Here is a 25,503-nt window from a genome sequence, read left to right on the forward strand (position 1 = left end):
CACAGACACACCCACCCACACACACACACACGCGATACTGACCTGTTGCGTACACAGACGGCAAGAGGGCTGCTACGAGATTCCATTTCACCTCAGTAATCAGTTTTCTCAGCGTATTTCAGGTTGCTACTAGTTACCAGACACTCAACTTGTTTGTTGGTGGTGGGGCTTAAAGAAAAGGCACTAGCGTCACCCAGTGTATGAGCGTCTTTTTCCCTTGAGGAGCTCCGCTCTAGAAGCCTATGAGAAATGCATAGACTGGGGGAAAATAGCCCCGCCTTCCCGCAGGCTGCAGCGGGATGTACTTGGAAAAATTGTACCATAAAACCACATAGCGTTAATCTCACGTTAAAAAAATTATCGCCGTTAAAATGGCCTCGCGTTAACGCGTTAATAACGCGATAATTTTGACAGCACTAGTATATATATATATATATATATATATATATATATATATATATATATATATATATATTCTGATTCTGATTCTGATATATGTAAACTATCATGTCAGGAGGAGAAGCATGCTTGCTTTTCTGTCATGAGCTTAAAGAAAGTTCGGCCGTGTCAGATACTTAAGATACACTCACTATGACCAGGTTCTGATTAACTATGTTTGAAATTATTAAAAAAAAAGAAACTAGTTTATCACTTTTTCATTGTTGTGTATTTTAAAATGATCAAGGAAATTCTGTCAAAATTATTCCCATAACATTAACATAATCTTAAACTCCAATCTTTTCTCTGTTTAACTATTTAGTCTAAGTAAATCAAAAAGCTAATTTTCTCAATGCTTACACTCTTCTAATTACCCCACCTGTTCCTCTGTTAACTTTACACTGTTTGTCTTTTAAGGGCGTTCCAGGAGAGGCTGGAGCTGCTGGTGCTACCGGACCCAGAGTAAGACCCTTTGATTTAAACCGTAAACTTTTTTTTATTCAGCTGTTCTAAAAAAAAGAGACTGTTGCAGGAAATTATTTGTTGTTTTTTTTAACCGAGTCTTACATCTCGGTTCTTAGATCATTTATAAACACCTCCCTAATACTAGAAATAGCTAACAGAGTGTTTCTCGTTCACTAACATGAAACTAAAGAGTGTGTACTTATGATTGTTCTGATCAGAAAAAAAACTTTTAGTTTTTAGTTGTATCCTACTAGAAAACAGCTCAAGGTGTTTCTGGTCAACAGTTTATTTCTCTGTGTGTCACTGATGTTAGTTCAAATGTTGGTGTGTTCCTTTTCAGGGAGAGCGTGGTTTTCCTGGAGAGAGAGGAGCTGCTGGTGCCCAGGGTTTGCAGGGTCCCAGAGGCCTACCTGGAACTCCTGGAACTGATGGACCCAAGGTCAGTTCAGCAGATGATTGTTTTAAGTATATAGGCTTGGATTGTGTGTACCTATGCAGCTGGCACATCTTATTAAGTATCTTTATTGCTCATAACAACAGACACAGAGCAATTTGAGGAGATGATTGACTGACTTATTACCTCTTTTATTTGATTTTTAGTGATTCCCTAAAAAAGCGGCTAAAGGAGGAGTTTATCCCAATCTTGATCTTAATTGTCTGGTGATTTGTCAGAAGATGACAGTCTAATGGATGTCTAGATTACCTCTGGGTCATGAAACAGCACTCCCATTCTGTCCTCCTGGTGACAAGCTTTTCATTTCAGAAAAGGGAATTAACTCTGCGGTGCCATAGTGACTCAGTGTCAGCTCTTTCTTAAATTATAGCTTATAGATTTGTGATTAACTTTTTTTTTTTCACTTTCTTCTTTGCCTATAGAGTCAAAAAATAATCAGAATTGAGTTTGACAAAGCATCAAAGCTGCATAGTTTTTAACACAAGCAAAAACTGTTTTACGGATAAAGGACTTTTAAGTTCCAATCCATCAAATGTGCAAAACAGGATTGATTTAGTTCTTGAATGAATAAATCATTCCCTTTCCCTGACATTTTATTTACCACCATATGCACTATCCAAAACTACCAGCTTTCATTATTTTCTTCCTATAAATTCAGGAATAAATTAATATTTATTAGTAAATATTTAAACTAAAACATAAATTTTTATATCTTTTTCAAGTTCTTTGACGGCAGCAGTTTGTCACTAGTGCATTAAGGTTAGAAAGAGCTCACAGCAATAGCAGTTATCTATCTTTTAGTTTATTTTCAGATCAGATTTTAATCCCAGTTTATAGATTTTCTTCCTGTGAGGTCAGACAGGAGCGGATAAAGAGGATGAGGATTAGAGCCAGCATGAGTGTGATGATGGAGATGGGGGTGGGGGGTGGGGAGAACAGACATTCTGTAGGTGGTATTAAAAAAAAGAAGCAGATTTATTGCACAAGCCTCTCTGCTCTATACGTCAACCACTTGGCCTTGAATAAACAGTAGCTTGAAGGTACCCACAGGAAACATTACTGTAGTGAGAGCCATCCTCTCAGCCATAACCGCATCAGATAGAATAGAGATGCTGTCTGCATCTGAAGCTGCAGAACAATCAGTTTTGATCAGGAGTGGACCTGATGCAGCCAGTTCAGAAAATCAAAGACTAAGTTTACTTTAAGTTTTAGGTTTGGCTTTGATCTGTTGAATAGAGCTTATCCGGACAAAATATTCCTTCTGCTAAAACAGCAATAAAGTTGACCTATATAAAAATTACTTTATTTTTAACCCTGAAAAGAATCCCTTCTACCTTGGCGTGATTTGGATCAAATGCAATTATTTTGTCAGTACTCTGATAGCCATGAATAAAAAGAACCAGATCAGAGTAGAGTTTGGTCCTTTGGGCGTGCAGGTGGTACAGTGGTTAGTGCACATGACCCATGTGCAGAGGCCTTAGCCCTCAACGTGGCTGACCCGGGATCGGAACAGTGGTCTATGTCTCTCCCACTCTCTCATACCCCCTTTCCTGTAAGCCTACTGTTGAAAAAATGCGGTAAAACCTCAAAAAAAAAAAGAGTTTGGTCGTTTGTTGGACAGTCATGTTTTTTTTTCTCTCAGGCATCACCATTGTTTCTCTTTGCGTATCTCCAAACCAATGAAAGGTTTTAGCTAAAACAATCGGAAATGTGTCTGAAAGTGGAGAAGTCTCATTTTTAATTAGATGTAAACACCTGCTGCTGAAGCTTTCAGAGAGTTATTCAACAGAATCTTATCTCAATGCTGAAGGTGCACTGAGCCATCTGCTTTAATCTACAATCTTTATCAGGGAGCCATTGGACCTGCTGGTGGTCCAGGAGCTCAGGGACCACCCGGCCTCCAGGGAATGCCAGGAGAGAGAGGTGCTGCAGGCATTCCTGGACCCAAAGGAGACAGAGTAAGCTGGGATTGGATTATGGATTAAAAAATATATATATTTAGACCTGCACCATGTTTTTGATGCTATTTCTATGACAGGTGACTGACTGTTTCTTTTCAAACCTTTACTCCCTGCAGGGTGATGTTGGAGAGAAAGGGCCTGAAGGTGCTTCCGGCAAAGATGGTGCCAGAGTACGGGAGTGTCACTTATTTAAACTTTTTGGAATAAAAAAAAAAAGAAATATTAAAGAAAACATTGTTAAAAGCAACATCCGTCTTTTTTTTTTTTTCTGAGATCACAGTGTTACTGATTTAAATTTTTTCCCCCATCTACTTTATAGGGTCTTACTGGTCCAATTGGTCCTCCTGGTCCAGCTGGTCCAAATGGTGAGAAGGTGAGTAAAAAACACACAAAAATATATAGTTAGGGCGTTTCATTGCTGAAATCAATCACTGACTGCATGAAATGTGTACTCCTGGTGATGATTTTGTGATTCTTGTAGGGTGAAACTGGACCTGCTGGACCATCCGGGCCTGCTGGTGTTCGTGGTGCACCTGTGAGTGTTGTTTAGTTGTTTAGCTTCAGATGTTTTAATCTGAATAAAAAGACCCTCATCATAGACATTTAACAAAAATAATTATTAAGAGTCATAATTTATGATGATTGTATTAAATAATATTAAAGAGATAGTAAATAAACTGTCCAGGGCCTCTTTCCAAAATCTAGTACTTTTTAGCGTTGTATATCCGGATAATGTAAAGTGTTCTTAATTTTTGCTTTCAGGGTGACAGGGGAGAGACTGGACCTCCTGGGCCTGCTGGGTTTGCTGGAGCTCCTGTAAGTTTGATTCAAAACACAAATAAGACCATCTTATTATTTACTTTTGCTGAAAAATGTTACTTACGAACTCAAAACTACAATTGAAAAAGGATATATTACAGAACAACTGTTAAATAACTTTAAGTGCTAGGCTTTAAGTGAGTGTAGAAATTATTTTTATTTGTGTTAATAATACAAAGATCTAATGTTTGGGAGCAAGAAAAATCAAAAACTAAAAGTGTGAAATGTTCCCACTTTGATATAATTATGTAGGAATGGAAGGCAGGTCAGTGTAGACACTTTGATGCTTTCTTTGTTTTGTGGTGTCCTGTCTGACAATGTGGCAATAAGAATTACTGTCTTCAGAATCTGATGTTTTCAACATCATCTCAATGTTCTTTTATGTCCAGAGTTTTCTGACTAAAATACATTAAACTACAACTAACAGATATTGTAGTGACAGTTCAGCATTAGTGGTGCTTTGACAACTTTAAAAGTTAGCCTCACAATTCGCGTTAAATTGGGCGATTAATTAGCCTGACGTAGTCCGACTCAATTCTAGTCAGAATATGAGTCTGATACTGCTCCATAGAGCTGTGATTATGGGGCGTGTTTTGAACGAACCAGGAAAAAAAATGCCTCTGCACTCAATTGGATAGACCTACAACCAATAAGAGCAACGGAGTGCGTGACGTATCTTAAGCGAGGCATAGTTGTTGTCCACAAAAATCAAAGCGTGCAGTTTCACGCCTAGAATAAGAAGATGAGACTTGATCGCGTTTCTCTGTTCCTCTTTTAAAATTAATTTGCTGTCGATATCTTCTAGAACAGACCTAATAGCAGAATCTACTCACCCAAACTCTCCGGTGGCAGCCATTATTGTTGTCACCCATGCGCGCATTGGTCACGTGGTTGATAACGTTACTCTTGATCATCTGTCCATCATCGTATAAAGCCCGCCCTGACAATTTGATTGGATCGCCTGACAGTGGGCTTTAATACTCGCGCTACTATGGAGCAGAGCCAGACCGAACTTCCTCGAACTCAAACCTTGTGGGCAGGACTAAGTTCGGACTGGCACCCAGGCTAGCGATTAATGCCATCTGGGCGATACTTGGGTTAATTCCAGCATATTAGCTTTATGGGCAGAATACTGAAACAGATCTTTTTCTAAATTACCACAAAAAAAAAAATGTATATGTGACATTTAAAGTGTAAAAGTTAGTAAGAATAAAAAGCTATATATTTTATATTTATATATTTTAAATGGGGTTTTGGTCAGTTATAAAGGATGCTGTTACCTTTGATGTTTTTGTTTTGATTAGTGTTCCACCATCATCATCATCATCATTAACAACAATTTTATTATAAAGCAGTTTAACAACAGCCAATGCTGAAGATGGGAAAAATAAACAATAAAAAAAAACAATGTCCAGATACAGAGTCCATAATCTCAAAGGAAACATTTACTCCATTAAACACTTGAGGCATTTAATATCAGCATCTCCCCATCTTGGATATTTTAGCTGCTTTATTTTACTGGAGGAAGCTCTGAGTTACTGCCTTGAGAAGCTCCTGAAGTCTGATGTGCTTTCCATGGGCAGGATTGTTTTGTTTGTGCTGCAGTGCTGCCTGAGGGCCTAAAGATAACCAGCACTCAGGATAGATTTTCCATTTATCGCCTTGCTTCTTGTTCCCCATAGATTTTATTATGTTTTATGACTGCTTAGAAAATGTTAGACGCTCTACCTGATGCCACTCCAATCACCGAACGACACATCAGACATCCTTTTTTTAAGCATTTGGTGCTAACACTCAACATACAGTTGAAATAAATAAAGTTAAAATCTGAATAATAATACCGAAGGAACATGCTGATTATTTAATGTCATTATTAAGTTAATTGGGACTAGCTTGAATTAAGAAAATTAGGTTCATTACTTCACATATATAGCAGGTGTCAGCACTAATGTCTTAGTATAAAACCTAAAAAAAAAGATAACAATTATATAGTTGACCTTTCCATATGGAGAATCTTTTACATAAATCTATCCCCAATACATACAGTCCACTAAGAAAGCTTCTATTTGGTTTAATATTTTTTGACATTTTGATGGTAAATTATTTTACACCTAATCATGTCCAGTTTGACACCTTGTAATTTCACCTGATAAAAGCTGCCCAAACTCCTGATTTAGGATGTTTATAAGATCATAATGAGCTTCTGCACCCCTCTAGGTGCAAACCGATCATACAAGGGTTGCAAATATAAACACACAACTATGTTCATCATTACTGAAACCAGGTTGCTATAAAAAGCTCTTCCTATTTTCAGTTTAATTAAATTTGTCTTTAACTCTCTTACAAGTGTATTTACAGCTTAAGAAATTCAAGAAAATGTTTTCCCTATATACAGTACATAGCTTTTAGACTCAACTTGATTTCAAATCAGTAAAAAATTCACAGTTGGTGTTACATCTAGTTGTGATCAGTCTAAACTTTATTTGAATATTATCAGATATTATTTACCATAAGTTACCGGTGAGAAGGTCTGGCTAAATGCACTGAATCATTGATTTTGCAGCGCCTGTGCTCTTTGAGCTTAAAAGGTATGTGGCAACAGTGGAGTGAAATCAATCCTTATTAACAAAAATGAATAGGACAAAAAATACACAGAGATACTGAGAGTGAGATACTAAATGAACACTGTGTTCTATTTCTATACGTTTTTATTGCGATTATACATCCTATTTCCACAAAAAGCAATGCAAATTGTAATCAACCCTGCTTATTAATAAAATCACATTTACTGTTAGTTATGCATTACTAAGCCAACTATTGAGGAGATGAAACAAAACATTTTAAATAATCAGGCTTTAGGGGATATTCTTAAGCAAAAAAATAGATAACTTAATTTTCTTAACTAAATTATCTGGAACACAGTTGAATGTGGGTCATTTACCAATGTATTAGCCTTTATTTTAAAAAGTGATTTAAAAGAAACTTTGAAAGATTTTCTATATGTATTAACCTGCACATATATACTAATGCACCAAGTAGAAACCTTTCCCTAAAACTTATGATCCTCAGTATTAAAGCAGGCTACAAAATTACTTTAGTCATTTTTTTATTTCCCTGTGTTAAGAAAAAAATACAAAATAATGTAGCATTTTTAATCCTATTGAAATAAGACTTTATTAACTTATTTTCCATCAAATAGGGACAGACGTCTAATTATACCATGACATCAAGCTGACACATCTTTTCTCTTTTGTTGACACTATCTGAAAACACTCAAATATGAAGCTGCCTTTGTCAATCTTTTCCTCAAATTAAATTACTCTTTCTTTGTCCTTACTGTATAATTACTTGGAGAGATATGAATTGGAGGGCTGTCAAAAGTCAGGAATTCTGTCATTTCTTTATTTTGATACTCTGGACAGAAATCAGATGAATTGTTTTCATAAGCGACTTTCTTCCAAATTAATTAAATCAGCGCATTTGTTAGAACAACATTCATCTCAAGGTTTTTTTTCCCCCTGCTGAATACAACTATGATTAAATATCGATTTTATGTCAGGCTAAATACCATTGCAAGGCCTGTAAATATTCTCACTTCACAATTTACATACTTTAACATCACAGCCTTTCACCTGAACAACTGAAAATAAACAACAAGATCTTCTCCAACTATTTCAAAGCTTGTGTCAGTTTTACTCTAGAAGCTGCTAGATTTCTAATCAAGTTTCTATCAAATAAAATGATAAAGAAAGACATCTCCTGCTGTCCTCACGGGGCCTTGCAAAAAGATTGATCCACTTGAGCTGTCTCCTGTTTTATTACCTTAATGCCAGGAACCTTAATGTGTTTTGTATGGAGTTTACGCAATAGACCAATACAAGCTATCCTCTAAGATTTATGCACTCTAAAGTCTATCATCCAAAAATGTAAAGACTCATGTATATCTGGAAACCCTCCTAGACGTAACTAAGAACTTGAGCTACAAGGCAGATCGACAGCTTAATTTTATATTTTCCAAATATGGCCTTTATTGAAAAATGGAAAAAAGAAGGCTGCTGTTTAAACTATAAGAAGTTTGACACCGTGTAGACACCGTAAACATGAACGTAAGAGGAAATACTCTGGTAAGATGAGACCAAAAGTTATCCGTTCCAGCCTACATATGAAGAGGTGTGGCAGAAAACCTCTCACCTTGTCCTGAAAACAGCATCTCCTCTGTGAAAATGGTGTTGGCAATCTTTAGACTTTATAAGATTAAACTCTTGGACAGAAGGTCCTCTTCTAGCAGAACAATGAGCATAAATCATACAACCATCACTTAGAGCAGCGTTACCCAACCTTTTTTGACTTACCATGAGTTCTCCTCTCAGTCAAAAGTACTGATGATTGTCCAAAAGTGGAACGAACAATAACTGATTATTAACATTATTAAACTATTTTACTTAATCTTTTAATTTGAGCATTAAATTCTTAGGCCTTTTATGCTTTCCATCTTAAATGGAAAGCTCCTCGGAGTAACTTTCTTATAATCACATTTTAACTTGAGGAACTGGGAACAAAATACAGAACAAAAATTATAGTCAATTATAGTCACTTAATTAGTTTTACCAATTAGCTGCTTTGATGAGCTTAGTGTGGAAAACAGCTGATACCCAGCTGTTCTCTACATCCAGTTTGTTCCTCTGCTTGGTTTTGATGTGTCAAAGCTGAAGGTGAACTTTAATTTATACGTAGAACTTACTTTGGTTGATAAAGCTTTTAATATTTTTCAATTGGGTCCTCACAAAGCAAAGTACACTATATTGCCAAAAGTATTTGCTCACCTGCCTTGACTCACATATGAGCTTAAGTGACATCCCGTTCCTAATCCATAGGGTTCAATATGACGTCGGTCCACCCTTTGCAGCTAGAACAGCTTCAACTCTTCTGGGAAGGCTGTCCACAAGGTTTAGGAGTGTGTTTATGGGAATTTTTGACCATTCTTCCAGAAGCGCATTTGTGAGGTCGCACACTGATGTTGGACGAGAAGGCCTGGCTCTCAGTCTCCGCTCTAATTCATCCCAAAGGTGTTCTATCGGGTTGAGGTCAGGACTCTGTGCAGGCCAGTCAAGTTCATCCACACCAGACTCTGTCATCCATGTCTTTATGGACCTTGCTTTGTGCACTGGTGCACAGTCATGTTGGAAGAGGAAGGGGCCAGCTCCAAACTGTTCCCACAAAGTTGGGAGCATGGAATTGTCCAAAATGTCTTGGTATGCTGAAGCATTCAGAGTTCCTTTCACTGGAACTAAGGGGCCAAGCCCAGCTCCTGAAAAACAACCCCACACCATAATCCCCCCTCCACCAAACTTTACACTTGGCACAATGCAGTCAGACAAGTACCGTTCTCCTGGCAACCGCCAAACCCAGACCCGTCCATCAGATTGCCAGATGGAGAAGCGCGATTCGTCACTCCAGAGAACGCGTCTCCACTGCTCTAGAGTCCAGTGGCGGCGTGCTTTACACCACCGCATCCGACGCTTTGCATTGCACTTGGTGATGTATGGCTTGGATGCAGCTGCTCGACCATGGAAACCCATTCCATGAAGCTCTCTGCGCACTGTTCTTGAGCTAATCTGAAGGCCACATGAAGTTTGGAGGTCTGTAGTGATTGACTCTGCAGAAAGTTGGCGACCTCTTCGCACTATGCGCGTCAGCATCCGCTGACCCCGCTCCGTCAGTTTACGTGGCCTACCACTTCGTGGCTGAGTTGCTGTCGTTCCCAAACACTTCCATTTTCTTATAATACAGCTGACAGTTGACTGTGGAATATTTAGGAGCGAGGAAATTTCACGACTGGATTTGTTGCACAGGTGGCATCCTATCACAGTTCCACGCTGGAATTCACTGAGCTCCTGAGAGCGACCCATTCTTTCACAAATGTTTGTAAAAACAGTCTGCATGCCTAGGTGCTTGAATTTATACACCTGTGGCCATGGAAGTGATTGGAACACCTGATTCCAATAATTTGGATGGGTGAGCAAATACTTTTGGCAATATAGTGTATATCCCAACCCTATTTTGTTCCCTAGGAAGTAAAATATTGTCATGTACCCCTTGCAATGCACTCACGGACCACTAGGGGTGCGTGTACCCCTAGTTGGGAATCACTGGCTTACAGAATTATTTCTACCAAAGCATTTGTTTGTGCCAGAAGGGTCCTTTCAAAATCAAGACCCATACCGTTACCGGGAATCTACAGTTAGATTTAAATGTCATGTTCATAGCCAGCCCTCATCCATTCTGTGGGAACTTTTTGCAATTAAAAAATAGAAAAACAAATTATGTCTTTAAATAAATTATGTGGACTCTGAACATAAATAAGGACCATACTGTTAAATAGTATTACTTTTGAAAATGTTTGAAAGCCATTTATTTGTCATTTCTTTCACTTTAGCATCATGTTAAAAAAGCTGATATATCTTTTAGTGACAACTAAATATTTTCACTAACTTGAAATAATAAATGGAATTAAAATGGTATAATTATGAACAGTATTTTGCTATTGTTCTCTAAAATCAATCTTGTATCGGACATGCACACAGAAACAGTCAGACAGAATAAAAGGATCCTTTAAGGGATGTTTAGAAAAAGCTGAGTGAGAGACAAACAATTAAAAATATCCACATCCTTGTATTTATTCCCAGGGGGCTGATGGTCAGCCTGGAATTAAGGGAGAGCAAGGAGAAGCTGGACAGAAAGGAGATGCTGGTGCACCTGGACCACAAGGACCATCCGGTGCCCCTGGACCCGCAGTACGTGTTTTTATTAACCTAATTAATAATCTGCATCATTTAGCTTTGCTCAGATGTAGAAAAATAAAGATGTCATTTAAAATGCTGTATGGCTGCAGTTGGGAATTGTCTGTCTTGGTAGACTTGAACAATATTCACCAACAAAGTCACTTCCTCAGGGACAATGTGTGCACTGATCCAGCAGGAACCTTTTTTTTTATCCATTTGTTGACATTCATAGACGGCAAACAGCATGTCAGGGTGACGGCTGACCTTGTAAAGGATTTTGCTTCACCAGCCAGAAGAATAGTAGCTGAGGCAAACAATACTACAAAAAAAAAAAATACAAAGGTCAGATTCTGATTTAGAGCTTCTTTTTTTTCAGGGTCCTACTGGAGTTTCTGGACCAAAAGGTGCTCGTGGTGCTCAGGGTCCCCCTGTAAGTGTATTTCTGAAAACATTTTTATTTTTGTTTGTGTTTTATCTTCTGCTTGATGCTCACACATGTTAGAAGCATAATTTTGTGACTAACATACTGATTTGTCCTTAAATGAATGTTCTGTTAGGGTGCCACCGGTTTCCCTGGAGCTGCTGGGCGAGTTGGACCTCCTGGCCCCAATGTAAGTCCATGGTTTAGGTCACTTTACCACAATACTAGTTTAACACTTGTTTTTAGTTTAGAAAAGAAATGGCATTATTTATAACATTACATCTAAAAGAGTAGACATCAAGTAGAACAACAGAGAGAAGAGAATAAGTAAAACAAGCAAGAAAAAAAATGACACCCCAGAAGTGTGAAGAGCATAGCAGCAGGCGTTGTATAACGTGGAAATGGAAACTAGTAATTAAATTGGACTACAAAATTATTAAAGGTACAGAAATATTTAACAGAGCTAATGCTATCCAAAGCAGCTTTTATCAAAAAATTGTGTAATAAAGTGATACCTTTAAGAGGGATTAAAATGACAAAATGATGACTTTTTTATAAGAGTAAAGCTTTGGCAGAGAACCCCAGGTTTAAGTCAGGGCCATATGTTTAGATATCTATGGTACATGTTGATAAGTTGGTCATCAAACTCATTAGAATAGAAAAGTGTTTGAAAAGTTGCAATATTCTAATCTCAAAGAAATAAATGCACAAATATCTTAATATTTGTTGAAACTGAATTGATCTCCTGAGTCTCCTAAGTTGCATTAGCCTTATGCACTGACAATAGGGCTGAAGTCTCACCTTGTCAGGTGCAGCACACATGTTTAAAGAAAGAGGAAAGCTTGTCTGTCGGTGATGTTGTCCATCATTTCTCCATTTGTGTGTTCAGTTCATAAAGTTTGATATTTATTTTGTGAAATCAAACAAAGGAAAATAGATTTTTACTGTCAGTTTACGAGAAGTCTAAAATGTGATCTTCAGGCAAAGAGAATAGTAAATTAATTTTATTATCCTGTTTTGTTGTTCTGTTAGGAAGTAGCTGTAAAGCATTTAACCCCAATGATCCGACACCCACATCCATTTCAGGAGCTATTTTCTTTTTTCACAACAGCAAGACTTTTTTTTTTTTATAATAATGTGTTTTTAAATTATTTAGCTATACCATAATATTAAAAACAACTTCTTTCTTTCCACTATCTGTACCCTTCAAATGGAAATGTGATAGAATGTATGCTCATGATGGTTATTTCCTTACACGTTTTATTCAAACGCCTCTTAGGGCAACCCTGGACCCCCAGGTCCTGCTGGCTCTCCTGGTAAAGATGGACCAAAAGGTGTGAGAGGAGATGGTGGACCTCCAGGCAGACAGGGTGATCCTGGACTACGGGGACCTGCAGGAGCTCCAGGAGAGAAGGGAGACGCTGGAGAGGATGGACCCCCTGTGAGTGTGGTCTAAAAGGCCTATTCCCTAATCTAGAAATATATGACCTTGTTATGCTGAAAACAGCATTATGGTTCCTGTAGCTCCCATATTCTATTCTGATGCAGTAGGTGTGTGATTTAAAGTGAGGCTAAAGAGAAGAAATGCTTAGATTTATTTGTATGCTGCATCTTGAGTCACTGTTGTGTTTTCCTTTTAAGCCAGACAGCTTATTTTAGCGGTAATACACATGCAGACCATAAACACACAAAGCTGTCATTGTCCATCAGGACTCCAGAATTCTGCAGAATCTGGTGACAGTGTGAGGATGGAACCCTAGGCTTTTACCTCGGAATTGCACCGACACACATAACCAGCAGTTATGCTGACGAGTTCTGTCAAGATAATGACAGGTTGAGTCCCTGGGGTGGGGGTGGTGGCAGGGGGCTCAAACAAAAAGGAGCTGTATTGAGTCCATTTCTTCCTAAAGATTTCATCCTGTATATGAAATCCTGAGTCAGTATTAGCACATCCAAGGCTTTATGTGCTGAACGGTGTGTCTCAGCTGTCACTTAAATTCAGGGGTTCACCTTTTTGAACATAACTTCTGTTGGAAGACATTTTGACAGAGAGACCTCCGAAGCTGAGAATGATGTAGACCAGAAAGATTTTGAAGTGCAATTGAGAATAAAATGTTGGTCCTATAGTGACGAAGATATTCAACTATCACTTATCTAGGAAGTGACTTATTAGCAGAAATAATGACTGCATGGTTTTAAACCTTTTGAGATGACTCATGGTACTGTATGTGCTTTCTGCTGGCTTTATCTTCCTCTTAGGGTCCACTGGGTCCCTCAGGTCCGCAGGGATTGGCCGGTCAGCGTGGTATTGTTGGTCTGCCTGGGCAGAGAGGAGAAAGAGGTTTCCCTGGTCTCCCCGGACCTTCTGTAAGTAACATGAAATCACATCTCCAAACACACACATTTAAAGACATCATTCATTCAATAAGCTTATGAAGAAAAAAAAAATAGAATTTGAATATTTATCATAGAGTAGTAATACAGAATGCTAATTTCAGTCAAGAAATATAATCACTGATGTCATTAAATAACGTATTAACCTTGATTTTGTTTACACAGTATAGTTATAAATATAAAAAGGTAAGATTTTAGTCAAATCAAACCAACCATCTCAACATTTCCATATATTCAGGAGCTTAATTACATCTCATAAAATATATGTGTAATCTGTAACACATTTATTATCAACAAATAAAAAAATAAGATAGTAAAACCATATTTTTAGTTTAAAAATAACACAGGGTTGCATATTATTATATGATTTAATTTTAGAGCCAAAAACAGGAAGTTGTAAGTGATAAACCAATTTATCCATAAGTAGTAACACAATACCTATTTAATTGTGAGTAATATTTTTATGACTACAAAATAAAACCTTAGGATGTTTATAGGAAAGGCAAAGGAGTTAACATTTATTCAGCTGATCAAAATCAAATTTTGACAATCATTTTGAAACAAAATGCAGTGAAAATAAACATTCAAACATGCTTTCTTTTGTCCTGCCTTCTCATTCTGATTAATTTATAAAACAGGAAAAATTTTATCAACCGACACTACTGAGTCAATTATCTGAGGCATCAAGTATTACTTAGAAAACATGGTTACGAGTGAAATATAAAATGGTTTTTAACTTGTCTGTAAAGGAAATAAGGTTATTTTCCTTACAAAGAAATAATGAAAAATAACTTTAAATGGGCTCAAATATTTGGAGCCTTTTTTTCTCTGAATACAGGATGTTTATTGTCCTTTCTTAGATCAAAGAGCAGCCATCAACCCACTCAGCCCTCATTGAGACTTCAGCTTGATTCTTTCACCGTTGTGAACAAATCGGCCTTTTAAATAGAAATAAAAGTATCTTCAAAAGAAATGTAAACGTTTTAACAGAAGCGCAGAGAGGAGAGTGTATGTCTCAAAAAAATGAAATAAAATTTTGATGAGGACTCAGAGGCACCAACCCTTCCATCAGGACTCTGAATAAATATGACTGCATCTGCCATATGAGCTACATACTAACTGTTTTGGCACTCATTAAATCAACAGAAGTGCTCTGGACTGACAATCAGCAGTGTCCTATTTTATCAGGGTGGAACCCGTGTCACATCAAACTTATGCGTTTTTTTCCTAACGTATCTAACTGATGGAGATTAATCTGTGACATGTGACTGAAGAGCCTCCCCTGCTTACAACCAACTCTTTTTGATATATGACATGAACCATTTCCCCTACTTTCAGCATCTCAGTAGGCATGTCCTCACCATTAATTATTCACTTGTGTGCATGAATGAGATTCCAGTAAATCAGAATTAACTCAGCAAGGAATGAGCTTTTAACTGACAGAATGGTGTTCTTAAGGTTCGTTCAGTAGATCTGGATAATACTAAATTTTCTTTTCCATTAATTTCAATTCAATTCAGTTTATTTATGTAGTGCCAATTAACAAAACATGTCATCTCAAGGCACTTTACAGTTTACCAGATCATAGAGTCAAATTGTTTCAAAGTTTTCTATCTAAGGAAAAGCAGTTGCATCAATTGCATTACATTCATTCAGTGTACTCCAAAAACTACCTTTCATACAGATTTAATACAAAACTGTAATTTCCATGTGGTTATGGATTGATTACTATTTTTATGGACGTGGGCTGCTCAGTGAAACATTAGGTAGCACTGCTGCTTTTGCAGAAAGAATGTTCCGGGTTTGATTCCCAGCCCAGGGTCTCTCTGCATGGAGTTTGCATGGTCTCCCTGTACATGCATGGGTTTTCTCCGGCTTCCTCCCAGTCCAAAAACATGACTGTTAGGTTAATTGGCTTCTCTAAATTGTGTGCGTGAATGGTTGTTTGTCTTTATCTCTGTGTTGCCCTGCGATAGGCTGGCGACCTATCCAGGGTGTACCCCGTCTCTCTCCCATTGACAGCTGAAGATAGGTACCAGCAACCCATGCAACCCCAGCAGGGAGAAGCGTGAAGGAAAATGGATGGATGGATGTTTTAGAATGTTTGGTCCCAAAAGCAGAATGATTTGAGTATTTTCACTAATCTTACTGTAATGGATGTTGTTCCTTTTTTGGAACAGTCGGAAACCTGAAGGGATCGAATGTTACTAAAAAAACAATGTTTGTTGGGCCATAAATTAAGGGTTATTAACATGGACCTAAAATAAGGTCAAAGTTCTAAGTAGTATTTTATTTTATTTTTTTATTATTCCACCAAAAGCAAGAACATGAAAGCATTTTGAAGTAAAAATTATTTAGTCTGGGAAAGGTTTTTAGCTTCATTTCATTATTTTTTTTTTTATGATATTAGAATAAAAAAAGCAGAAGCTGAAATACTTGCAAATCAATGAGTTCTTTAATTGTTTAACATTTACCATAAACGACATTTTGTTAATATAAAGAGTTCTTCTTATTCATCTTAGGGTGAGCCTGGAAAGCAGGGAGCTTCTGGTGGTCCTGGAGACCGTGGACCCCCTGGACCCGTCGGACCACCTGGGCTTACTGGACCTGCTGGAGAGCCTGGCAGAGAGGTCAGAAAAACTAACTACCCTAGAGCATGCGTTGGATCAGATCAGAAATCCACACTGTAGTTTCAGACTCCAAATTATGTAAAACGCGTTAGAAAAACCATAGGGCTGACTTGTGATCTGGAACTGGAATCTTATTAAGTCTCCTCTTAACAAAAAGAAAATGCAATCTGATAAGAAAGCAACCCACCAACTTGAATATGTTCACTGATGTTTATGTTTGCTGTTTTTTATGTCCAAAAACATTTTTGTTACTTTTGAATGGTGGATCAAAGTTTCAAAAATCCTTTTAAAAGTTCCAGAGTTAAATTAGGCCAAAAGACAAAAAAACTACAGGATTTAAATTCCTACCTTACAACATACAGTTTAAAGAAATGTCCCCTCAGTCCCCTCAGTTTTCAGCACTCATACATTTGCATTATGTCCTATTATTAGGTGCGATTATAGCCGGGCTGATTATGCAGCTGATAATTATTCAGGACACCTGGTCTGAATCTATTAACACTTTAATTTTCTCTAACAGGGCAACCCTGGATCTGATGGACCTCCTGGTAGAGATGGTTCTCCTGGAATTAAGGTAGAAAACATGAATTGTAACGAGTCAAACATTTGTTTCGGCCATTACATTGTAATTAAATGCACACCTATCATTGTCATTGTCTGATTTATTCAGGGGGGGAAAAAACAAAGAAAATGTGGGATTCTGCTAAAGGAACCTTCAGGCTCTTTAGAATGTGGCCATTATATTCGAACCTAAGGAGTCAGAGGAACACTTTAGCTCTCTCATCTTCTTTGGGTCATTCCTTGACAATTTGTGAAAGATACAATGACGTCCTGCTGATAATGGCGTTTATACCGTAGAGAAAAGCTGTTACTATGTAGGGCTTTTTATTGGATATTGATTGTACTACAATAAAATGTTAGCGAGAGGGAGGAGTCCAAATTGCATTTATGTGAAAGGCAAGAAACATGTTCTCTTCGGAGATTTTTTATGCAGTAATGGTTTTCTAATTAATACTTTTATCCCTTTTTACCATTTTTAAACTAGGAAATTTAAAATCCTCTTTTTTTCCTCACTTGACTAATAAATGTTTTGTTTCTTTTCATCCCTCTGTTCTGTTTTGCAACGTGAACTCTTTTTACTGCAGGGTGACCGTGGCAACACTGGTCCTGCTGGCGCACCTGGTGCACCAGGTGCTCCTGGTGCTCCCGGGCCAGTCGGTCCCACTGGGAAACAGGGAAACAGAGGGGAGTCTGTAAGTAATGAATCAAAAACAAGCTCTGTTTTTTTTTTCATTCAGTATTGATGTTTATATCATTTTTTGCCAAATTTAGATTAACATATTATCTGATGGAGGGTAGCAGGATAATTTATCATTGGCAGATATCTCAAATATTTGTTCTAATCGCTTTTCTAATTTACATAATAAGGACTGTGTGAATTTAATATTTTAAACCTAATGAGTACACACATACAAGTGTGTTGTAGAAAATACTTAGCTATGCTAAACATGATTAAGTGGTAGTAGAAAAATCTCTTTACCATTTCTTTTGTTCGTTAGGGTGCTCAAGGACCATCTGGACCTCCAGGACCAGCTGGTGCCAGAGGAATGCCTGTATGTATCCTACATGGTTGGACTATGATCCACTGTGAACTGAAATTAAACCTACTGGTATAATAATTAGGGTGTTTTTCATTGTTCTTAGGGACCGCAAGGACCACGTGGCGATAAGGGTGAAGGTGGAGAGGCCGGTGAGCGAGGACAGAAGGGACACAGAGGTTTCACTGGTCTGCAGGGTCTTCCTGGACCACCTGTAGGAATCCCCATTTTATCCTACATTTTGTATCAAACTCTACCTTTATTTATACTCATGGTATAATTTCTTGCCTCTTTTCTGCATTAGGGTCAGCCTGGAGACCAGGGTGCCACTGGACCTGCTGGGCCATCTGGGCAAAGAGTGAGTACAAACTCAGCTGAAACTTTTGCAATTAAAAATTATTCAGATTTAAAATATAAAATGATACATTATATGTTGACAAAAACAAAACATCTGTTTAAATACAACACCACGTTAGTTAAATGTTGGGATAAGGATTATCTCCCTTTATAGGGACCACCTGGACCTGTTGGTCCTGCTGGAAAAGATGGTTCAAATGGCTTACCAGGACCCATCGGACCCCCTGGACCTCGTGGTCGCACTGGAGACTCGGGTCCTGCTGTAAGTACTCTCAAGTACCCTCCAGCTTCTTTTTTGTTTGTTTGTTTGTTTGTTTCATTCTGCCTCTAGCTTCTACAAAATAGAATATACAGTTTGTACAGTGATACCAGGGACAGCAGAAAAAATTAAACAGCTTGACAGACAAATAAATATGATTATCAAAAGCTTATATCAGGAGCCAAGGAAACGTAAAACAAACCGGTAATAATATACCTAATAAAAAATCCACAAGTAAAGGTGCTGTTAATGGTGCTGGCGACTCTGAAAACGGCACCAAAAACTGTCATTTAATTTCCCTCTAATGTAATTATTATTTCCACCACATGATTTCTTTTTTTTTTTTTTTTTTTTTTTTTTTTTTTTACATTTTGCCATGCTGCAGAAACAAAGTTCACATGATGTGATGGATAAACACAAAGTAGTATTTGTTTGTAAAGTAGAAGGAAATAGCTCCAGAATTTTCTTTTTTTTATTTCAGCCAGTAAATGTGTAGTGCAGATTTGCCTTCAAACCCTTTCACTATGCTACCCCCAAATAAAATTCTGCGAAGAGGTTTAGAGAACATTAGTGCAGAAAAAGGATGTTGAAGAGCGAGGAACACAGCAGATAGATCAGAGATAAAGCATCTCACAGAAGAATCTTCAGAACAGAAGTGGAAAAATTCTGGCATAAATGAACACCTTTATATTCCAAAGACCTTATTTAGATAATTGTCTAGAAGTGGAATAAAAATCCAGAAGTGTGTTAGGAAAACATAAGTAAAGAGGAAAGCTAAATAAAAAGAAACATTTTCTTTTTGTCTCTTAGGGTCCCCCTGGAAACCCCGGACCCCCTGGTCCTCCTGGTCCCCCTGGTCCTGGCATTGACATGTCTGCCTTTGCTGGTCTGGGTCAAACAGAAAAGTCCCCAGACCCTCTCAGGTACATGAGGGCTGACCAGGCCGCGGGCAATCTCCGTCAACACGATGCAGAGGTCGACGCCACTCTCAAGTCTCTCAACAACCAGATTGAGAACATTCGCAGCCCAGAGGGGTCCAAGAAGAACCCTGCTCGCACCTGCAGAGATCTAAAGCTGTGCCACCCTAACTGGAAGAGCGGTTAGTGTCAATGAGATCTGGATTGAATTATAAAGCAGAATTGATTTTTAGACTGGAAAAAAATATTTTTGTGTTTTTAAATGAAAGATTTGACTAAAATCTAAATTGTGCTTTAGGATACCAAAACAATAATGTAATGAGAGAAGCTTTTAATCAGCTGGGCACAAAGAGTGATGCATATTAGTGATACAGCCTCACCCCTTGTTGTTGTTTTTCTCTAATGTTTTATAGGTGAGTATTGGATTGATCCCAATCAGGGCTGCACTGTTGATGCAATCAAGGTCTTCTGCAATATGGAGACCGGGGAGTCCTGTGTGAATCCTAGGCCTGCTAAGATCCCACGCAAGAACTGGTGGTCCAGCAAGAGCAAAGATCGCAAACATGTCTGGTTCGGAGAGACAATGAATGGAGGGTTCCATGTAAGATCTGCAACCTTTTTTTTAAGTTTCTAGTGGAATCATTTTAACTGTTGGTTTTCTGGCACAAGCAAACAAAAATTTTTATAACGAAGGGAGGAGTGGATGTTTAGGAAAGGTCAACTGTGGAAAGCTAAGAAGTCTTTTTGAAATATAAAATAAATGTATTATGTTATATTCTATTACACCTCTGTGTGTGTCTTGCTTTGCATTTGGCAAAGAAATATAGACAACCAGATAATCAGTATCTAATCAGTATCTCCTTCCTTTGTATCTGATCTGATGATGTTAGCACACTAGGGCTGCAACTAACGATTATTTTGCAAATCGATTAATCTGTCGATAATGTTTTCAATGAAAGAAGACCTTTTACGAAAGGAAACCATGTGAAACTAAACTCTGGATAGAGCATGTTGACAGACAAAAATGATTTTTTTATCTTAAATGCAACATTTTTTCACAATTTTGATATATTGCTGCTCTAAATGGGTTGCTCTGTCAGCTAAAGGCATGTTTGACATTCTCTATACTCCATTTAACAATTAATCGATCACTAAATTAGTTGAGGATTTTTTTCAATAATTGATTAATCACAATTAATCCGATTAATTGTTTCAGCCCTACGCTAATCAGATGTTTTGTCCTCATGATAGACTTCTTAATCTTTGTCTACACTCTACAGACTCAGTGCTCTCATCCAACTAAGAATACCATAACATTATAAATGAGCAATATGTCAAATGAAACAATTTCAAAGCGTAAGCTTTTTGAAAAACACTAGCTGAGCTCTGAGATTATATGGTTTATTATTTTCTATCCAATGCAGTTCAGTTATGGTGATGACAGCCTGGCCCCTAACACCGCCGCCATTCAGATGACTTTCCTGAGGTTGCTTTCCACCGAGGCTTCCCAAAACATCACTTACCACTGCAAGAACAGCGTGGCATACCTGGATGCCTCAACAAGCAACCTGAAGAAGGCCGTGCTGCTCCAAGGCTCCAACGATGTGGAAATCAGAGCCGAGGGCAACAGCCGCTTCACCTACAGCGTCATGGAGGACAGTTGCACGGTATGCATTCCTGATGGCGTAAACATAAATCTACCCTCTAGGGGGGTAAACCTTAGACCTAGACAAACTTTGAAATTTTGATGCATACAGCTTTTAAACAGTAAATGAGCAGCTTATAACTGTGAAATGAACATTTCCATTTTTAAATGCAGGTGATTAAGAATGTAAACAGTGTGGAAGAAAAGGAAAATAAGTTTAGAGACATGGTGCAAAAGGCATTGATATGGACGGGTTCAGTGCAGCGTAAATAAATAAATATGGTGCAAAATGCAGTAAAACATGGAGTGGTGTTCTATTTAAAGGGATTATGAAAAAAATCAGACATGTAGTGCAAATAGGATGTTTACAACTGTGATGCAGAGTCTGGATTAGAGTTCAACAGTCTGATGGCAGCAGGGGAAAACCAAATGTTTTACATTGTTTTTTGTATTCTTTTTTTCTCTATGCAGAGACACACAGGACAATGGGGTAAGACAGTGATTGAATACAGGTCGCAGAAGACCTCTCGTCTGCCTATCGTAGACATTGCTCCCATGGATATCGGTGGAGCAGACCAGGAGTTTGGAGTTGATATCGGGGCAGTTTGCTTCTTGTAAAGAATGAGCAGCTGACAAGAAGAGGAAAAAAAAGTGGCTATTTGAAAAGGTGAAAAGGAAAGAGGAGTAGACTTCAGTAAAAAAGGAGAGAAAGAGAGAAAAAAATCAAGACACTTTTTTTTTCCACATGGGACCTATTTTTAAATAAAAAGTGCTTTTCCAAGTCGAACTCAGTAGGATATCTGCACTGAATGGCACCAACTAACTGTCATTTGTGATCCAGCCGCAGCTTTGCCTTCAGTCCTCTCTCTCCCCCTTCATGGACACCCTCCATTCCCTAAATCTATCAGTTTTTCTCTAGCTGTGACAGCAGTCGCCTACTCACCTACCCAATATCTAGAAGGAGGAAGTATGATGAGAAAACAGGAACCTACCAGGGAACAAGAGAGATGACAATGTGTTGGTGTTATTTATTTATTGTTTAGGTTAAGGTCCCAGGTGTGGTAGGACTGAGATTGCTGCCAATTGATGAAAAGAAAAATATTTTATTGAAAAAGACGCCGCATCTGCCAACTTTCTCCTGTTTTCTGATCATCCCATCATTCGTATGTCCCAGACCAATAATTATCTTTTTAGTTCTTGGAACCAAACATATTTCAAAATACTGTAGAAAGTGCAATTGTTCCTGTTCCTCCAACCATAGTGTGTATCAAAATTACTGTGTACTTTAATAAAGTCAATGGTGCTATTGTTAAACGGTTTGTGTTTTTAAACAATGCAATACGCATGCAGCGAGTCAGATACCATTTCATCCTAGGATTTAGGTTTTCACTGTGATTTTTGACCTTTACATGAACATAAATAAGTGATACGGCTTTGCAATCAGTGTAGGAATACACCAATTTGTGTTTTCTAAAAATTTGATTCGGCAATTTAAGACTACCTCACATAAAAAAAAGAAATACAAAACATATCTAAACTTAGTTTACAATAATAATTCTTGGTCATTCTAGGTATATTTTGGATATGTGAGACCAGTCTGCTAATCCAATGTGACCCATAACCCTACCCCCACCCCTTTCGGTCCCCTTACACAGCACACACCCTCTGCATCAAAGTAGAAACACACACATGATCTGGGATGTATTTCACCGATGCTCCACTGCAGAGGGTTCAAATGTGTGAGGTTGTGTATATTCTTTATTATTAATAATAGAATTATTATTAATAATAATAGCATTATTAGTATATTATTATTACTATGGTCTTGACTTGTTTTTGTTAAGTTTAAATTAATGTAAATTGGAAATAAATGCCAAAAACCAAGTACTGGACTGGTGGAGTTTTATTGAATTTTGTGATTAACAGTTACACTCTATTTATATCCAAGGCATGATTATATAAAAAGTAATGATTGGACTGACATCCTTCTTCTGGCTGGAAGTAATGTCAGTGTTATGATTCCAGTGGAGAATCTATGGAGGGACCTCGAAGGGTGATGTGACTGAAATCTGCCTAACTTGGGATTTGCTGCAAAGAATTATTGGGAAGAAATACAAGCAAATAATAAATAAAAGCTTATCAACAAATATAGGAGTTATTTTATTCCTTTAAACCAAATAAACATTTTTTATTTGATTATTTATTATTCTATTTCTTGTGTGAAATCAGAGCTTTACTTTAGAAATAACACATCTTTACCTGAGCATATCATTGAGGGAAGATTGTGTAACTTTCTGATTGTATGAAAATAACCTTTTTATTTGCATCAGCCAGGAGTATGAGTGGGAGTTTTACCCTAACTGCACACATTCAATTAGATAGATTTAATCATAATAATATAATAACATGGCCTAATCAAAGTTCTTGTAGAAAATACACTGGATAGAAAAATATTGATTATACTTTTTAGTTTTGTTGTATTACTTTTCATATTTAAATAGTTTTTTTCAGCTAAACATGAAAATAAAGAAATGATTTAAAGATAAACTTAACACCAATAAAATAAAAAACGGTTCAGGCTTACAAAAAGTTGACATTTTTTACATTTGGGTTATAAATAATTAGACTTTGGGATAATACTGATTAGTATTTTTCTTGAAATTTAGAAGTATATTTTGTAAATAACAGTAAAGACGCACATTACTACTATCTTAAAGCTTTAGCTACACGATAATGGCTAAGTTTAATACACAGTGTCTGACCTACTCTAATTTCAGCTTCTGCACATAAAATGGATCCATATTTAACAAAACTCAGGTACAATTATAGCAGCTTGACCAAGAAATTTGTACACAAGATAAGAACAGAATGTTAAACAAAAAATCAATCCATTTAGACCTCTGTTTACTCTTTATTTCACCAAGTAAAACAAAGGTAATCTATGTAACAGATGTATAGAAATATATACATATATATACATAAAATTACACATCCTTTCCAGAAATAAGAAAAATGAAAATTAAAAACTGATCCATTTCTTTATTTGCACACTTTTATTACTGGAACATTAGGTTTCATGTATTCCAGCCTTCAGCTTCTGCTTGACAGACACATCATCACCAGGACTAAGTTTGAAATAAAGTGATGATGAAACTTCTTTTTCCCATAGCAATGTTTATTGGTTTTTGTTTATTATAAATATTTTTTTTAAAAGCCTTTTTTTAAGAACACTAAAAAGCATAGTAGCCTACTTTAAGCTCGTTGTCCGGCAGTGTGCAGCAGCAGATGAGGTATGGAGACTTTGGAGAAAAAAAAAACTTTTCTGGCCTCTCATTCAAATTACTTGATATCCTTGTCCAACTGCCCCATGCTTACAACAGATCGACACAAAAAATTACAGTTCTATAAAAAAAAAAAAAATAACTGACGCAACACTACACTTACAAAAAATTTATTTTGTTTCTCATTGCATTGAGTGCTAATTTTCCATAATAACTTTTATGGATTCTTGCTTTTTATCTTTCTAAACTTTTTTTTTACTGATGATTGCTATTTGAATGTCCAAAAAGAGACAGTACATGCAATAAAAACTATTTGGTTCTTTCGTTTTTTCTGTTCATAAATGTTTTTGACCAAGGTAATCTTTCAAAGAACATCTCTTGTTGTGACATTAATACAGAGGTGATAAGAGAAATAACAGGTCAGTTACAAAAACAAAGATGAACATCATTTTGGGAGTGGCGGTCTAGTGGTTAGGGCATAGAGCTTGGAATCCTGAGGTTCTGAGTTCGAGCCCCACTCCCACAGACTGCCACTCTGGGTCCCTGAGCAAAGACCCTTAACCCCCCAATGCTCCCCGGGGGCCCCACAATGGCAGCCCACTGCTCCCAAAGGGGATGGGATAAATGCAGAGAGTTCATTTTGTTGCTCTGTACTTGTGACGGTGTAATGACAATAAAAAGCTGGGGGGAAAAAAACATTTGTTTGCTTCGATCACCTGAATAAAGTCTCAGACGATGTGGGGAACAAAAGCTTAGCTTGTATTTAAACAGTGGGAAACATTTTTTACATTTCTTCTTGCAGAAGAGAAGAATTATATCATATTTAGATACAAGTCTTACATAAAATACTAACCTACCCATTTTAAGGACACATTTGCACAATAAACAGGATTACAACACCCTCTTGAAAAATCAATCAAACCTGGTTTTCAATCCAGTGGGGGTTTCATTTACCGTAATGTGTCAAGAAGAAGAAATTCATCAGATTTTACATGGCGAGTTAAAAAAAAGAAAATCAATAGTTCCCTTAATGACAAATGATTTGTTTTGGGGTTTTTTTGGTGTGGTGTTAAAAATAGTCA

At 37.3% G+C, this 25,503-nt stretch overlaps 1 protein-coding gene across 3 annotated transcripts in view; it reads left to right on the forward strand.

The window, feature by feature from the left end:
• col2a1b (collagen, type II, alpha 1b) overlaps positions 1 to 22,656 on the forward strand; it is a 68,212-nt gene extending 45,556 nt beyond the window's left edge. For all 3 annotated transcript variants that reach the window (XM_038293442.1, XM_038293366.1, XM_038293522.1), the window contains 23 exons: positions 856 to 900; positions 1,244 to 1,342; positions 3,208 to 3,315; positions 3,435 to 3,488; positions 3,638 to 3,691; positions 3,800 to 3,853; positions 4,081 to 4,134; positions 10,824 to 10,931; positions 11,296 to 11,349; positions 11,477 to 11,530; positions 12,620 to 12,781; positions 13,600 to 13,707; positions 16,257 to 16,364; positions 16,885 to 16,938; positions 17,510 to 17,617; positions 17,924 to 17,977; positions 18,069 to 18,176; positions 18,267 to 18,320; positions 18,474 to 18,581; positions 19,389 to 19,677; positions 19,909 to 20,096; positions 20,920 to 21,162; positions 21,612 to 22,656. In XM_038293442.1, coding sequence (XP_038149370.1) covers positions 856 to 900; positions 1,244 to 1,342; positions 3,208 to 3,315; positions 3,435 to 3,488; positions 3,638 to 3,691; positions 3,800 to 3,853; positions 4,081 to 4,134; positions 10,824 to 10,931; positions 11,296 to 11,349; positions 11,477 to 11,530; positions 12,620 to 12,781; positions 13,600 to 13,707; positions 16,257 to 16,364; positions 16,885 to 16,938; positions 17,510 to 17,617; positions 17,924 to 17,977; positions 18,069 to 18,176; positions 18,267 to 18,320; positions 18,474 to 18,581; positions 19,389 to 19,677; positions 19,909 to 20,096; positions 20,920 to 21,162; positions 21,612 to 21,758 — 2,415 coding nt within the window. In that variant the 3' untranslated portion in view covers positions 21,759 to 22,656. The remainder of the gene's footprint in view (positions 1 to 855; positions 901 to 1,243; positions 1,343 to 3,207; positions 3,316 to 3,434; positions 3,489 to 3,637; positions 3,692 to 3,799; positions 3,854 to 4,080; positions 4,135 to 10,823; positions 10,932 to 11,295; positions 11,350 to 11,476; positions 11,531 to 12,619; positions 12,782 to 13,599; positions 13,708 to 16,256; positions 16,365 to 16,884; positions 16,939 to 17,509; positions 17,618 to 17,923; positions 17,978 to 18,068; positions 18,177 to 18,266; positions 18,321 to 18,473; positions 18,582 to 19,388; positions 19,678 to 19,908; positions 20,097 to 20,919; positions 21,163 to 21,611) is intronic.
• The last annotated feature ends 2,847 nt before the right edge of the window (positions 22,657 to 25,503 follow it).

Source organism: Cyprinodon tularosa, unplaced genomic scaffold (genome assembly GCF_016077235.1).
Source record: "Cyprinodon tularosa strain WSP-4 unplaced genomic scaffold, ASM1607723v1 ctg10, whole genome shotgun sequence".
Taxonomy (NCBI): Eukaryota; Metazoa; Chordata; class Actinopteri; order Cyprinodontiformes; family Cyprinodontidae; genus Cyprinodon; species Cyprinodon tularosa.